The 15,912-nt window shown below is 40.5% G+C and overlaps 1 protein-coding gene across 1 annotated transcript in view; it reads right to left on the bottom strand.

Moving 5' to 3' along the window:
• The window catches only part of LOC146614676 (BMP/retinoic acid-inducible neural-specific protein 3-like), a 62,382-nt gene extending 50,291 nt beyond the window's left edge, over positions 1-12,091 (bottom strand). The window contains exon 1 of the mRNA XM_085375652.1: positions 11,838-12,091. Within this exon, the coding sequence (XP_085231778.1) occupies positions 11,838-12,091 (254 nt within the window). The remainder of the gene's footprint in view (positions 1-11,837) is intronic.
• Between the last annotated feature and the right edge of the window lie 3,821 nt (positions 12,092-15,912).

Raw genomic sequence — 15,912 nt, 5'->3', positions numbered from 1 at the left:
TTCAGGAAATCATTCCTATAATTCTCTATGAAACTGTACAATAGGTCTCCTTTTTTATGGCAGGTGAACAAACCTGTCAGGAGAAGATTAGAACTTTTTCTTCACATTTTTTGATTAATTAATTTATTATTTATGTATTGCTCTATCTCCACAGTACAGTGGTCCCTCGCTATAACGCGGCTCACCCTTCAAGGCTTCACTGTTTTGCAGATTTTTTGTGCAATTTTGCATGCTTTTTTTTTTCTTACAGCGCATTGTGTTCTGCGTCCTGATTGGCTGTAGACCACTGTCAATCAATCTGCCATGTCTCCTGTCAGATTTACGTAAATCTTCGATCGATAGCAATGTGACTCTGAAGTGCGGTACTCTATGTAAGTTTTCTCCCCGACAAACACAACAATGTCAACGAAAAGTTTTACGCCATCAAAGGCAACCGTGGGTTCCTTTGGTTTTATTCTGTAATACTGGACGTATTTTTCTACGCAGGTTTGAACTTTGAGAGTGTTTAAACAAGAGAGAAAAGTGTGAAAATGTTCATGCCTCTCTGAGAAAAGTGTATAAAGTGTGTAGTGAGGTGTTTTACAGCCTTAAAACATCTATAATAATTGTAAAAAATAACATTGGCTACTTTACGGATTTCACCTATTGCGGGTTATTTTTAGAATATAACTCCCGCGATAAATGAGGAACCACTGTATATGAGATTTTGCTGCCTTCACGGCCATATAACACTTTTACTATTGCTAATATTACAATTCTATCTATTGAGTTATCTGTGCAACTTAGCATAAGGATGGTGTGTGCATCCTGACAGCAACTTCAGCAACTGTTTTCTTCTACACCGGTCAGCTGATATACATGAATTCCCCTGATCTTGGCAGATCAATGAACTGAAGTGAAATGAATTGACTGTGTTGGTGCTTTTAAGTACTTTAATCACAAAATGAAAATCATTTACCCTGCTTACTAAATCTGTAGTTCATAGTTTGTATCTAAGCACACGAGGAGAGAGACATGGCTTTAGTTTAAAATTCTAACTTTGAATATTAAAAAAAATATTTTAAAAAAGTTTAGGTTTAATTAACTAAAACTAATCTTTAAAATTAAATTTAGGAGTGAAAAAAGTCTAAAACTAGGCTTAAGCCACATCTGGAAACGTTGTGCATGTGCTGAGGTATGACATTAGTTGGACATTTAGGAAAACTGACTTTTCTGCTTTCAATCTAATAGTTTGTTTTTCCTAATACGAAAGTCTAGCTCACTGTTAGGAGGCCCAATAGTGCCTACAGTATGTTCAAGCAGGTTTATAAATCGTAAATTAGTGTTCAAAGCAATTCATAAGTTTTGGCCTCAAATACTAATACAGAGACATTTTCATAAAACCTGTTTCCATAGACTTCTAACCAATAAATCTCTGTTCTGTCCTTTATAACTCCCCAATCCCACACTTGTCAGAAGCCATAAGCTCTAGTTGAAGGAAGTACTTGTCACTATCATTGCCACTGGTGATTAAGAAGGGGGTGCTCCACCTCTTTCCTGAGGATGTATTCGAAACTGAAGGATAATGAACATACTTCAATTCACCGGAATGAATAGAGGAAAAATGGAAGGAAATTTGAAGAACATGAACACCCGTTATCTCCCTGGATATGTCCTGTAATGGTTTTAAAATAAAGAAAGAAAAAGAAAATGCAATGAAGTCAAATAAAATATACAAAAAAGAAACTACTCCATACAATAATATATTGATTATAAACAAACAAGACCCTTGCAGTTAGGAGCCTCTGCGCGTAAATGCATTCTGCGCTCACCAGCACAAGGTCAGATTTGATTAGGCTGTGTATGTCAGGCAAGCGGAGAGGCAGAAGAGAAGCACAGGAATGTGTTCTGAATTTAAAGAAATGGCAACATAAATGAAGCATGAAATGAACCAACTGTATTCATTCAGTTTTTGTTTTTTTTATATCTAGAAGACATAACAGGCAAAAGCTTGGATTTTTTAATGTCCTGAAATTGCTCGAAATTATCTGTCGCTGTGATTTCATGACATCGAATGTCTTTGTTAGCAAAGTGCAATGATAGAGTATTGGTTTGGGTGTATGAAACACATTACATCAAACCTGAGTGCTTCTAATTTTGGTTGGTCCTGCAATCCTAAAGGACAAAAATAGGTTATAGAAAAATGACGCATTTGAACACTTTCTCACTTCGCACCAGTTTTTAACATGATACTGCAACTACTAATCATTTCTTTCTGATCTGCATGATGGCCCTGATCCCCCTAAAAAGGGAACTGGGCTCATGCTGTAAAGAAACCAAGGCTGAACTCCCACCTTTGACCTACACATCAGGGTTATCATTTTGCATGGCTAATAGGGATACGTGGAAAATACACTTTTTCTGTTTAGAATAATATTTAACAGTCCACTCTTTTGTTGGGGAGAAAAATACATATTACCACATAAACTTACTCAATGTCCTCCAATCTGTAAACAAAGACAGTGGTTATATTGCCCCAAGCATCAGTAACTAAGTACAGCACATTATTTTATACCTGTCAAAGCATCAAGTTCAACTTTTGACATTTATTTTTTTTACACAGTAACGTTCAATTCTAATTTGCAAACAATAAGTTTTAAATTTATACATCTAACTGAAAAACTGAATAAAAAGTTCTATAATTATCAAAATTGAAAACGTAGTTTAAAGCAGGTTAATTCATTGTGGATGCTCTATGAAATGTAAAAGCGAGTAAACATGCTTAAATGTAGAAATGAATCAACAGCATCAGTAAACAAGCTGACTACATTCCACAGACGATGGGTTTTATATGGTTATTGAAATGAAGTGTTGGCTTCTGATGGCTGACAAGCTGACACAACTGAGCCAAGAGTGCAAACTTCCACCAAGGCAGCTCACTCTCTGGGCTAGTGGGAGTATCCCCCCACAGAGAGACAAAAGGACCCCCTGATGATCCTCTAATCGCCTGAGCCAAGGTGTGAAACTGGGTGTGGGTCCCAATCAGCCAGAGTTTTGGGTGAGTTCATTGTGAAACCTGGCCCCACCTTATCATGCGAATTCCTGAGGTCAGATGGCCCAGGATGTGAGTGGGCGTTAAGGCGTCTGGGAAGGGATCTCAAAACTGGATTATAGATGGCAGAGAGTTGGTGTCGTAAACCACCGCCTCTGTTCAAAGATGGTCGCTCACAGTGGACATAGATAGCTTCTTTCACTCCTCTTTCAAACCATCTGTCCTCTCTGTCCAAAATGTGAACATTGGCATCCTCGAAAGAGTGTCCTTTATCCTTAAGATGCAGATGGACTGCTGAGTCTTGTCCTGTGGAGGTGGCTCTTCTGTGTTGTGCCATGCGCTTGTGAAGTGGCTGTTTGGTCTCTCCAATGTAGAGGTCTGGGCATTCCTCGCTGCACTGTACAGCATACACCACATTGTTAAGTCTGTGTTTTGGCGTTTTGTCTTTTGGGTGAACCAGTTTTTGTCTGAGCGTGTTGCTGGGTCTGAAGTGCACCGGGATGTCGTGCTTGGAGAAAACCCTCCTGAGTTTTTCTGATACACCGGCTACATAGGGGATGACAATGTTGTTGCGTCTGTCCTTCTTATCCTCCCTCGCTGGTGTCTGATCTTCTTTTCTGTGCCTCTTTGCTGACTTTAAGAACGCCCATTTAGGATAGCCGCACGTTTTGAGTGCTTCCTTTACATGTGTGTGTGTTCCTTCTTTTTTCCTTCAGGCTTAGAGGGAACATGTTCTGCCCGGTGGTGTAGGGTCCTAATCACTCCAAGTTTGTGTTCCAGAGGGTGATGGGAGTCAAAGAGGAGGTACTGGTCCGTGTGTGTGGGCTTCCAGTAAACTTCGATGTTGAGGTTGCCGTTCTCTTCAATGTGCACAGCGCAGTCCAGGAAAGGCAAACAGTTGTCCTTTGTGTCTTCCCTGGTGAACTTGATGTTTTTATCCACAGCGCTAATGTGCGCAGTGAAGGATTCCACTTCTTGTGTTTCGATATTGACCCAGGTGTCGTCTACATATCTGTACCAGTGGCTGGGTACTCTTCCTTTGAAAGAGCCAAGAGCCTCCCTTTCCACTTCCTCCATGTGAAGGTTGGCTACAATAGGTGACATGGGGGAGCCCATGGCACAGCCATGTTTTTGTCTGTAGAAGCCTTCGTTGTATTTGAAATATGTAGTGGTGAGGCAGAGGTCTAACAGTGTGCAGATCTGATCGGGTGTGAAGTTGGCCCTGTCCTCCAAGGACAAGATATGCTCAGAGGTTCTTACTCTGGCAGATTCTAAATCTTGATGCCGTTTCGTTTCATAGCAGATTCCACCATGCAGAGTATGAAGCCCACAAAAGGGGAAGCATTTTAATGCCTTATCACTGATCAGGGGAAAATGACCAGACTCAAATAACCACTCAATACAACTACGGTATATAGAAGAGAATCTGTGAACATACAACACACCCAACCTTTAAATAGGATAACAGCAGCAGAAGACTCTGGGTGCCACCCTTCTCAGCTAAGAACAAGAAACTGAGGCTACAATTCACACAAGCTCACCAAAACTGGACAACAGCAGAATGAAAAGACATTGTTTGGTCTGAAGAATCTCGATTTCTACTGCAAAACTGGAATGGGTGTGCATAGAGATATTAGTTTCTGGAAAAGTTATTGCGCTTTCTATGATTATAGGATATTTGGTTCTATGGATGAGTCATTAAACATTATTAAGATTTCTAACTGATTGCAGAACATACAGACTGATAGATCAATCAAAAGAGCAAATATGATTAAAAGACAAAGTGCTTGGATATGGACTGCCGTATGAGTCAGTAACAGAAAAGAAAGCAGTAATAGATTCATAACAGTCCTTTTGTCCTCTGTAAGAGCTTTTTTATTTCCTCCAGTCTTTTTGGAGATGTCCCCAATAAGCACCTACATTCCAGGCAAAGGGAAATTGTTTATGCTTCCTTTTAATTCTTAAGGTCGAACTTCTTCAAGATGATGGCTTAGAAATGGGTTTTGTTAAAGTGGGCATTATGGAGAGTCCCTTAAAATGCAGTTCTGACATTATGCATCCCGGTTCTTCATAGATTTTTAGTCCTGATATACGACCTGTGGAATGTAAGTTGCCCTAATGCACATTTTGATACTTTTATATTAACGTGTGATGCAATTTAAAGCTACATGTGTCACTGTTCTGACAACTGATCTGTGTTTTACCTTTCAAAAGGAATCCAGGGTCACATCTGACATCTTGTCTTTATAAAAGAGAAGGTCTTAAGTTTGAAGACCTGGGTGACAGCTGATCAAAGGGTGCTCTGGAGCTGGCTGTCTCACTTTTGGTTGTAATTTGCATGTTCACTGTTTCTGATGTGCAACAGTGAACATAAATCATATAGCAGCTGGTCTATATTTTCTTCATAGAATGCCAGAGTCTGTGCAGTGTTGTGTGTGTGTGAGGGGGTAAAAATTTTTGAAGCATTGGCATCTAACCCTCAAAAATTAAAAAACAAAAAACAAAAACGGTTTGATAAATGGACAGCAGATACCTTGCAATAAATCATTATAGAAATGTTACAGCGTGTCTGAAAAACTGTCTTGTTTATTTATTGAGTTGATTAAGTCCTAAAACTACTTGTTGAATTATTTTGCATTTAAATGTACTTTGAACATTGCACACAACCATCTAGACTTTTAATGTATCTCCATTTTGAAGTGTATTGAGGTGACTGTGCATGTTCTTGATGTGACATTTACAGTATTTGTGACTGTCATGCTAGCTGTTGTGAACATTTCTCTTACAAAGTTTAACAGTATAACTTAAACAAACACATAACAGCACCAGAACAGATGCATGTGTCTGATTTTGCCTGAAATGGTAAAAAGAAAACCCAAAAACCAAACATCTGAGACCGTTAGCAAGATAGCTAGCTACAAAGCCACTTTCTATCCTTTTTCTACTGGCAGAAAAAATTGTGATGGTCTCTTTTCCATTGCAGAGTCAAGATGGTTACCACTGAGGGTTCGAGGGGTACAGAATTTAATATTTAAGTTTCTCACTGCCATCTGGTTCCTTGCAGCAGACTTCATCCGGCTGTATTTGACAGTGTGAAAACACTTACATACTAAAAATAGAAAGGGTAATTATCAAAGTATATGGAGACACAGCATTTACTACGGTACACTCTTCCACATCTTTGTTATAAAGTTAAATTGGTTACTTCCTGAATGCAAGCATAAAAAACTGTTAATTTGACTAATTAAATAGTAATTCTTGCCATCTAACGTGCCCTCACATTGTATGGAAACAAGATTTTCTTAAAAAAAAGGCAACTTGACAATTTAGTCTTTATCAGAGGCTTTAGGAGAGTTTTTGTTTGTTTGTTTGTTTGTTTGTTTGTTTGTTTGTTTTCAATTAGATAATCTTCTCAGGAGCACTGATAGTATTTAATGGCATTGTTTACTATGTATCATGATGCATTGCACTGTGATATTACATTGCTTTGCTCTTTCTTCCTTTTGTTCTTCTGTTTTGTTCTCTTCTGTTCATTGCTTTTCCATTGCAGTTGTAAACCCATTTATTCCGTCCCATTTCATAATCTCTTTTAAATGTGCTTTCCCATCTAAAACATTCAGAACACAATAGCAAAGTCATAAACACGACAATAGGCTAAGTCAAATGACAGGTATTGTGAACATCATGCCTTGGCAGCCTATCCTCTCCACAAACATGTCTGCATATAATTGAAACACTAATCACTCCATAATTACAAGAGACGACTCCTTATATCAAATGAAGTCAGTGTAATAGCTACTAGGCTGACAGGAGAAAAGAGAGGAGAAAACACAGGAGATGAGGCGTGATATAAAAGTTATGGCCCATGAAGAAGAAGAAGGGAGGAGGTGACATTTTGACTAATATGCTACTGTCTGTGGATATGGCTCGACTGCACTCAAGAAATCATGGCGCAAGAGCTTCTCACATGTGCAGAGATGATTTCTCAACACCGAGAGCTGCTCAATAATTAATCTGAAGCATACTTTTGTTAATTTTACAGCCTCCCCTCCAGCAATGATGCACATGTATTCAGCAACTGCACAGAAATATCTTAAAATCTCATCTCGCACTATCAGTGTGAACAAGGAGCAGTGAAAAGAAATGCTGTTTATTGCTTCACTTGCTTTTCAAATAAACCAAGATGTACAAGCCGGACAAGGAAAGTTGGAATCATCCAACTACCATCAGTAATAAAATAAAAGCCACAAAGCTGTTGCGAGATTTGCGACGCACGCCGGGAGAAGAGAAAGAGCGAGTGAATAAACGGGCATTTTAAAACCCCCATTATGCCTGACATAACAGGTGTATTTTTTTCTCCAATCACATTGCAAGTAATATCGTTAAGTGCCTCTATGCCTGTTTTTCACTGCTTTTGAATTCACTGAATCCATTATATTATTGCGTTTGATCAGACCTTGAAAAGAGAGAACTTCTTTCTTTCACTCAGAGGATTTGCAGTCTGAAAATCACATTTGTTACAATGTTTCACATTTACACTGCTGCGACATAAAGCTGTAAATCTCCAAGCTTTTTAATCTGCTTTTTAATGCACTCCTGGCAGGCGATGGGGAAAAAAGGAAAAGAAAAACCTTACAACTTTTACTCGGAATAATACTCAACTAAATTGTTAATTTTTGGAGGAAAAAAAAAAGGATATAATTGGAAAAGACTACAAGCTGTTCTGGTGCAATGACCTGCCGGCAGGGGGGGATAAAGCTGTGTTTCCTCTCTTCTCTCTCTCTTACTCTCGCTCTCTCCTTTTGTACTCCATCTCCTACAGCCCTCTCCCTCATTCCCTGACTCCCTCTCCCCTGCCCCCTGACGGGAAAGGCCAACTGAGCTCTGGAGAATATTTATGAGCAAGGGAGAGCAATTGGTTTGAGATCATTCGACAAGGGAGGAAGAAAAGGAGTAAGGGAGGTAGGGAGAGGGGGCAGGAAAAAAAAAAGAACTTGACAGAGACATGGAGATAAAGGAAGAGACGGGGTTTACATTTTAATGTTTAAATTTAACCCTTGGTAGGACCTCAAAATCCCATCCTTTCGTGAACCTCGGGACCAAAAAATGGTCCCGCCCCAAAAGTGCTCTAAAAATGTTATATATCAATATTTTTTTCTACTTTAAATTAGTCAGTCTTTTAAAACTACTTCTGCTTAAAATATCCATGTCAAGTTTTAATTATATTTTCATTGTTTTAACCCTTTAAATCCCAGTTTTATTACATGAGCGCCCTGTTTTTTTAGCCCCAAAAAACAAAAAAACTAAATATTTTCCAAAAAAAACATTTGAAGTAATATTTGTTTGTTATTATAATTAGGCCTTTAGATGGACTAAAGATTGGCACCAACAGTCATTTCGATCGCCTTTTATTTTTTTTCCAGGAGCGCATTTCATAAAATGCACACTATCGACCACGCCCAAAAAGTGCAATAAAAATATTAAATATTAATTTTTTTTTTCACTTTAAATTGGTCAGTCTTTTAAAACTACTTCTCCCTGAAATATTCATATAAAGTTTTAATTATATTTTCGTTGTTTTAACCCTTTAAATTACAAAAAAACTTAAAAAAAAACTAAAAAACTAAATATTTTCCCAAAAAAACATTTGAAGTAATATTTGATTGTTATTATAATTAGGCCTTTAGATGGACTAAAGATTGGCACCAAGAGTCATTTCGATCGCCTTTTATTTTTTTTTTCAGGACCAGAAAATGGTCTCCAGGCGGCAAATGCTCCTCCTCTAGGCCGAAATAAGTGCATGTTGCCGGGGTAAGTCGCGACGATCACCAGGGCACGATCACCGGGGACTGCTTTTTCCAGCCCACACGTCCGATACCACGTGACAACAAATACGTCATTTCCTGTTGACTAAAAAAAAAATGCACCCTCTCATGGTCCTAGGGACCAAAAAATGGTCCGCCCGATCAGCGGGCGAAGCCGCTGCTGCACGCCGGAAATGAGGCTTCATTTCCGGCAGGTCTGTCCAAGCAGCCCGCTGTTTTCCAGCAGAGGTCAAATGTGAAGCAAGGGCGCCACCCGGTGGACAAATAAAAAAATTACAACTCTAAGGCCTGTAGTCCAAAACGAAACCTAAGCTGGAAACCTGACGATCCCTTTGACCGTAATTTTTCTGGCGTGAAAAATAGCGTTTATAATGGGTTTCAATGGGGCACAAATCGGCCACGAGGTTCGATAGTGGATGTATGCCTTTTATTCAGCCATTTAAGCTCATTTAAAAAACTCAGACTGAAATTTTAAAATAAAATGGGAAAAAAATACATTTTTGAAAATTTGGCTATACTCCATTAAACACAGTGGAAATGGCGTGGAATTGAAAAATGCAAAGGCCACGAAATGGTCCCAGGTTTTACTGAGGGTTCCCTCATACCCGGTGAATACTGAGACTGAGTTCATATTGCTATGTCTCATCTGTCTTTAGGTGTGCATGCCAGTATTGTACATATACTTTATACTTAGGAGGTGTGGAATCCACACAAGCACTAAGGAAAGCTCTCCAAATTGAGGCCAGCTTCAGTTTGGGACTGACACACAGTGTTGGTGCTTCAAGAGGCAATAAAGGGACTTTTACTGACCCATAATAGTGTCTGCAAGGAGCGGGACGCTGTTGTCGGTCAATACGAAAGATTATTTTTGCCTAGATTTTTCTTTTTTTAAATAAAAAAGATTTAAAATTCACGAGTCTTTTATGAGCCACGCAACCCAAACAAACAGCACATCCCACTGCAGTTTGAAGGCACTTCTGATCTCTTCATTCCTCAGCATCCTCAGCTGCTCAGTGAAGGATGACAGTGCCAGGAGTGCAAGATATTTAAAGCTTCGAAAGAGTTGTGCTTTTTTCTTTTTCAGCTCAGGAAACTAAATGACAATGCAGGAACTCTATTCAACATGGTGATATTTCACCTTTTTCACTTGAGTTTCTATTAGATTTCTGCTCTAATTAGGTATCGTACTGTTCTAGAGCAAAACTGAAAAGGCCATTGTAGCCTGAGGGGAAAAGACGGTTATAGACCTGTCAAGTTTGCATTATCAGATATTCAATTGATGGTCAAAAAAAAGTCATACTGTCTGTAAGAAAATGTTGTTTAGAAGTTGGCCAAAAATCTGAGCGCATGTTTTAGCTGTGTGCAAATGTTAGATTTGCAGCACTTGGGTGGGGTGCAGAAAGGGCAGGAGGGCACAAGAGCAAGCAAGGAGAAAAGCAGATATGAAGACGTCCTGAGAAATGGAAAGACGATGCCAACAGAGAGGCAGTGAAGGAGGAAATGATGGATGTTGGGGAGCCAGCAGCGCTACATTCTCTGTCTTTGCCTGCCATTGTCGCCCCTGTCAGCTGCTAAATGCCAGTGTCAGTCAAACCTCTGTTCAGCTGGCAACAGCTCCTCTGCCACACGGCTGAGGACAGCCCGGCATTACTCTCATCTATGACTATCAAAGCACTTACCTGGCACACACCGGCGCAAATACAGACACTCAAGTAAGCACACCTAGTTGCACTCTCACATATCGTGGAGCATCTTCAGCCATTGTTGTTGGAACATCAGTTTTTCACAAAAGATGTGTAGTCAAGAATGCGCTTTAAAAAAAAATTGTTTACGTTTACGTACATCAAAAACAAGGATTTTTTTTATTCCAACCTCCAGAGGACATTCACACCCTGAAGTCAAAACAGGAATGCTCACACAGTCTACTTTGGATGGTGATTTATAGACTGCATAAGATGATACAGCCATCAAACAAACATACACCAGACTTTGCCCTTTCAGTCTGTGCTAAGTCACGCTGACTGAACCCACAGCCTAACAGAATTTCATCAGTCTCGGTTTCAGTGCACACTCTGAATGTTGGAGGTACGTTTCTATTCCGAAGACAGCAAAGCTTAGGGAAATATGACAGCTCGTACACTCACTTGTGTAAAAGACTTTTAAAAAAATCTGCTAAATGTGTTAACTCTGGTGACAGTGGCAAAATCGCCTTCCTTTCCTTTGTAACGCAAGCTGTGGAAATGGAGAAAAAAAACCCAATGGGTGTTGTACACCATTTTATGCCATATATCCAAACCAAGAGACCGCTGAGTAATATTTTTAGTTTTCATCTCTGAAATTCTCAGTGTTTTCTACTCCTGTCGGGAAATAAAATAAAAACAACTAAAGAAAAATTACATCACAGCAAGCTTTCAAACAATACCCCGCTGCTTCGAAAGCACACACCCACTACACTTCACACCGCACACTTTTTGAATCCATCCTGTCACACATCAGCGAGCTCAGCCAGATATCTCTTATGTCCCACTGCTTTGCCCAAACCCCCCTGCAGTATCTTCACTTCGAGTTCCCACTGATATGCAGCATTTTGAGAGTTTGTATCATACTCAAACCATATGTCGTTGCTACCATCAAAAAAGGCAAACAGTCGCACCCAAAGATGCTTGCATGTGTGCAAACTGCACGCAGTGCTTTTATTTGTATGCAAAGTAATCTTTTCAATACATCATCCCCCAGTTCACCACCCACTAAATCTGCATCTTTTATAGACTAAAGAAAAGTATACCCTAATCTCTTGTTTTGTATACCCTTAGGCTTAGTATACTCTTTTCTAAAGAAGAAGGAGAAAGGGGGAAACTCCAAGCAAGACCACATGAATCAGAATAATTACATTTAGCCTATTTGACTTGACAAAAACAGCCTTGATTTCAGGTATGTAAGCTCTGCAGCAGTCAGCTGGCACAACCACTGCCGTCTCTCACCTGTATATCTTGTACTTGGTGGTGAATCCCTGCTGGTAGCGCTCTGTGAAATCAACAAACTCCTGCGAGTTGTGAAAAGGACCTTTGTCTGAAAGGAGCCAGCCCAGGGGCCCAGTGGAGCCGCTGAAGCCTGACCCGGCAGGGTCCGCAGCACTGGCCCCTGCTACCAACCAGCTCTGGAGCAGGCTTAGTGATAACCACTTCCATAGAAACATGAGGGCCGTCAGTCTAATGGAGATGCACGGGCCACTCATGCTGTTTCCCCCGGCCCCGGTGACTCCTCATTCTCCCTGCACTGCTGACGAGTCCCGCTGGAAGGAGGAGAAAGAGGCAGACGGAGAGCAATTGAGACAACGTGGACACAGAGGGCACTAATTAGTAATTTTGGTTTGGGATGAGGGGAACAAAGGTGAACTGAGAGGGCTCATTTGTCAAGTAGCGCCAGACCAGAACAAATATTTTAGAGGTTGCATTGTGGAAAGTAAAGCTAATGAAAAAGGTGAGTTTAGAATTTATTTTGGACGACGTAACCTACAAAAAAAAATCTAAATATTTCATTTCTCTACCTTAGGTCGGTTATTATTAAAAGGTTTAATGTTGTTGTTTTATTTGTTTGTTTGTTTTTTACCTGATTCTGCAAGTACTGGAGTCCGTGACTGGTTGGAATTAGTCTCCGCAAAATCCCCTGATAGGACCGTGAAGTTGGGCTCAGCTGGGCGTGCAGACTGGGCGGCATTTGAAAAAAATAAATAAGATTTTTGTTGTTTTTGTTGTTGTAGAAAAAATTTCGCTCACAAATTCAAACTCGCGAACAATCTGGGGAACAAAACATCCAACCTCCTCAGAGCGCGCTCCTCTCTCTCTCACAGCGGTATCTCCAGCGGTGTGCGCTCCGCACTGTAGGTCCACTCCAGCGACCGCAACGCGTTTAAGATGACGGGGTCAAAAAACTCACAGACAGACTGGTCACTTCAACACACCGCTGTGACTTGGATTCGGTGAATGCGCGGGTGGGAGAAGCGTGGCGAGCCTCCGTCCTCTTAACTCATTTCTGCTCTCTGCTAGAGGGGCGCGCTCGGGGCGCATGCAGGGCGCAGGGAGAGCTGATGATGATGCTGACAGTGCCTGGACTCCCAGCGAACGGAATGTGTGAATGGCATTAGGGGTGCTCTCGCTCTCCTCTCTCTCTCTCCCTCCCTCCTGTACCAATGTAATTTATTCCAGCATCTAGCACACACCCGGTTGGTTGGGACGTAACTGGAGGAAGTGAAAGTAGGAGGTGTTCAGGAGGGGTAGGGGGTGGAGGGGGAGGCTGGATGAGGGGATGGTCAGAGAAGGCTAGTGTGCTTGAGACAGATGCCTCATTTCAGAAAAAGCGATAGAAGTCACCTGCAGTTCGGATCAATACAAATTAGAGTGGAGGCGAAAAGAACAAAACAGGAGGAAATCCGGATAAAATGCCAGCTTTAAAAAGTCGAGTGGCCTCACGTTTATGGTCTGATTCTGGCTGATGTATGGCAGGAGCAGTTTTTCAGTCAAAACTGGGAAAATAATAACAACAGCTACGTTTCAGAAAAGTTGGGTTATGAAAGTGAAATTAGCTCAGTTTGAACTAAGATTTCATGAGTATTTTAGAGTAAAACAGAGCCAATACACTAAATGTAAAATGCTCAAATAGGTATAATCATCACACTCCGGAAGCGAATGGAGGGGATGGATGGTATTATTTTAGTAGCAAATGACTCCCGAAAATATTTGAATTATTTGAATAATGTCTTTAATGATGGTGTCGGTGATCATCATCATGACGAAGAGGAAGGGGGAGATGAGGAGGAGAAGCGGGGAGGGTGTATTCACCCCCCAACGCCACCCCTCAGTTATTCTCGTTATCTTCTCTGCCCTCTTCCTCACTCTCCCCCCTTTTTTCCTGCAGAGTAATCATCACTTTCACCATCAGCAAACTTAATTAGATCTGCTCTATCCCCGCTCTATCCAAGCGCTTGTGCGTCGGACACTGAGCGCGGATCAGAGAGCGGGCGAAAGGAGGGAGGGATATGTGCTGCCTTTCAGATTTTCTGTAGACGTTCAAAGGGAGGTTTTATGCAGGGATTGGATTAGAGAAATGAACACCATTGAGTCGCGAGATTCGCTGGCTCCTAAACTCAAAGGGAAACTGAAATCCCGTGGCACAGAGACTCGCAGAATCTGGAGTGGAAGAATGAGTTGATTTGTCACAGTTTCATCATCATGTCTCGGGATTGGGTGCCTTTTCTTCTGACCCTGCCTTGCAGCCACGAAGACTTGTGAAGGACAACTACCTAATAGGAACAGACAGTCTTTTTGGTGTTTCTGGAAAGAGGGATTTTTCTGCTTGCCTGTTATAAGCAGCATTGTAGCTAACCATTTAAAGTTTGTGTGGAAGCACAGATTCAACTTTTCCTTTTATGCAAGTTTTGAATAAAAGATGATATTTTTTTTTAGTGGAGAGTGTCATTGCTTATTACCTCCGTGGGTTCAAACAGCATTTTAGGTTGTTTTTAGAACACGTGTTTCAATGCTCCAAAACTCACAGGCAGAGTGGAGTGTAAGTCCCCAAAGCTTATATTTACAATTTCAAATAAATCATTCATCAATCTGAGTACAGTTCTCTACAAGAGCAGGTGTGGCTATGAGTACTGCGGCGTGTACAATAAGTTAGTTTGCAACACGTTTGTTGCTTTTTAGAAGACATGTGAAAGAAACAGAATTGATTGCCAATTGATGCAGTGTAAAGACGTCCATGTGGACCAGATCTAAACCAGGCACACAAAGGAGGGGGAGGGGGGGGGGGGGGATCAAAGACAATGTCACAGTAAAGTGCTCATTAAAGCTAAAGGAAGATACATCAAATGTGTAGGTCACAGAGGCAGAGCACTGACCTGTAACAAGAAGTGATCCTTATGCTTTTCAAGGCTACAGTAACCAAAGACGGTAAAAGCAGAACCGTAGCAAGTGCACACAGCCAGACACCCTTGAGTGTTAGTTTTGAAATGTGGAAATTATGATAAAATTACTTGAAAATCTTCAGTTTGTCCTGCAAGAAGTGTTCTATTCAAAGCAAACACACTGCAGCTAGAGATGGGATGAAAAAGAAACATCATAAACATGGATTTTAATTGAAATGCATCACAAAGAAATCCACAAGGTGGAGAGCAACCATCTGCTCAAACATAATACTTAAACATTCATTATGATATTAAAAAAAAAAAAATCCAAAACAATCAATTCTCTGCTAAGTATTTTGATCTCTTGCAGCTCATTAATTTGGTTTAACATCCCACAACCTTACTGAGATATTTCCCTGGTGGAGACCAGACCCAAAACAGTTCCACGGTGGTTCCTGAAACAATTCCGCATTGTGACGCTTATTTTGTGTTGCCGTAAGTGTAATGAACCAACAAGTAATTTGCCCCAACACAACATGTAAATTTTTGAATCTTCACTTTGTTTTCACTGTTTTAATTAACATGAAATAGAGCTTTTAAATCGCATCGTGAATGGCAGGGTCATGTTTCAGTTGTTAACAAATACTCTTAATCAGTAGGACTAATATTACTACTAATACTAATAATCCCTGCCTTGGAGGTGATTGATCGATTGACATGTTTGGGGGAGTTTTCAAAATTTTAAGCAAGACATCAGCAAAACATTCTGTAATAATACTCTAAACTATGTTATATTACCCAAAGTATTCACTTATCTGCCTTCACACACATATGAACTTGAGCAACATCCCATTCTTAATCAATCAGGTTTAATATGATGTTGCCCCACCCTTTGCAGCTGCCTCAACACCTAAAGACTTCACCTAAAGACTTCCATAAGGTGTGTTTATGGGACTTTTTAACCATTCTTCCAGAAGTGCATTTATGAGGTCAGACACTTATGTTGCACGAGCAGCTCTGGCTCGCAGTTTCTGCTGTAATCCATTCCCAAGATGTTCTATTGGGTTGAGTGCAGGATTTTGTGCTAGGCACAAAAAAACTAAGAAAATCTGTCTGGATTGGAACTCGGAATTGTGGTTCCCCACTTTGAT

Source organism: Diplotaxodon limnothrissa, linkage group LG17, assembly GCF_057381915.1.
Source record: "Diplotaxodon limnothrissa isolate DT_005_m linkage group LG17, D_limnothrissa_male_GT1.1, whole genome shotgun sequence".
Classification (NCBI taxonomy): Eukaryota; Metazoa; Chordata; class Actinopteri; order Cichliformes; family Cichlidae; genus Diplotaxodon; species Diplotaxodon limnothrissa.
This window is presented reverse-complemented; position numbering and strand designations above follow the sequence as displayed.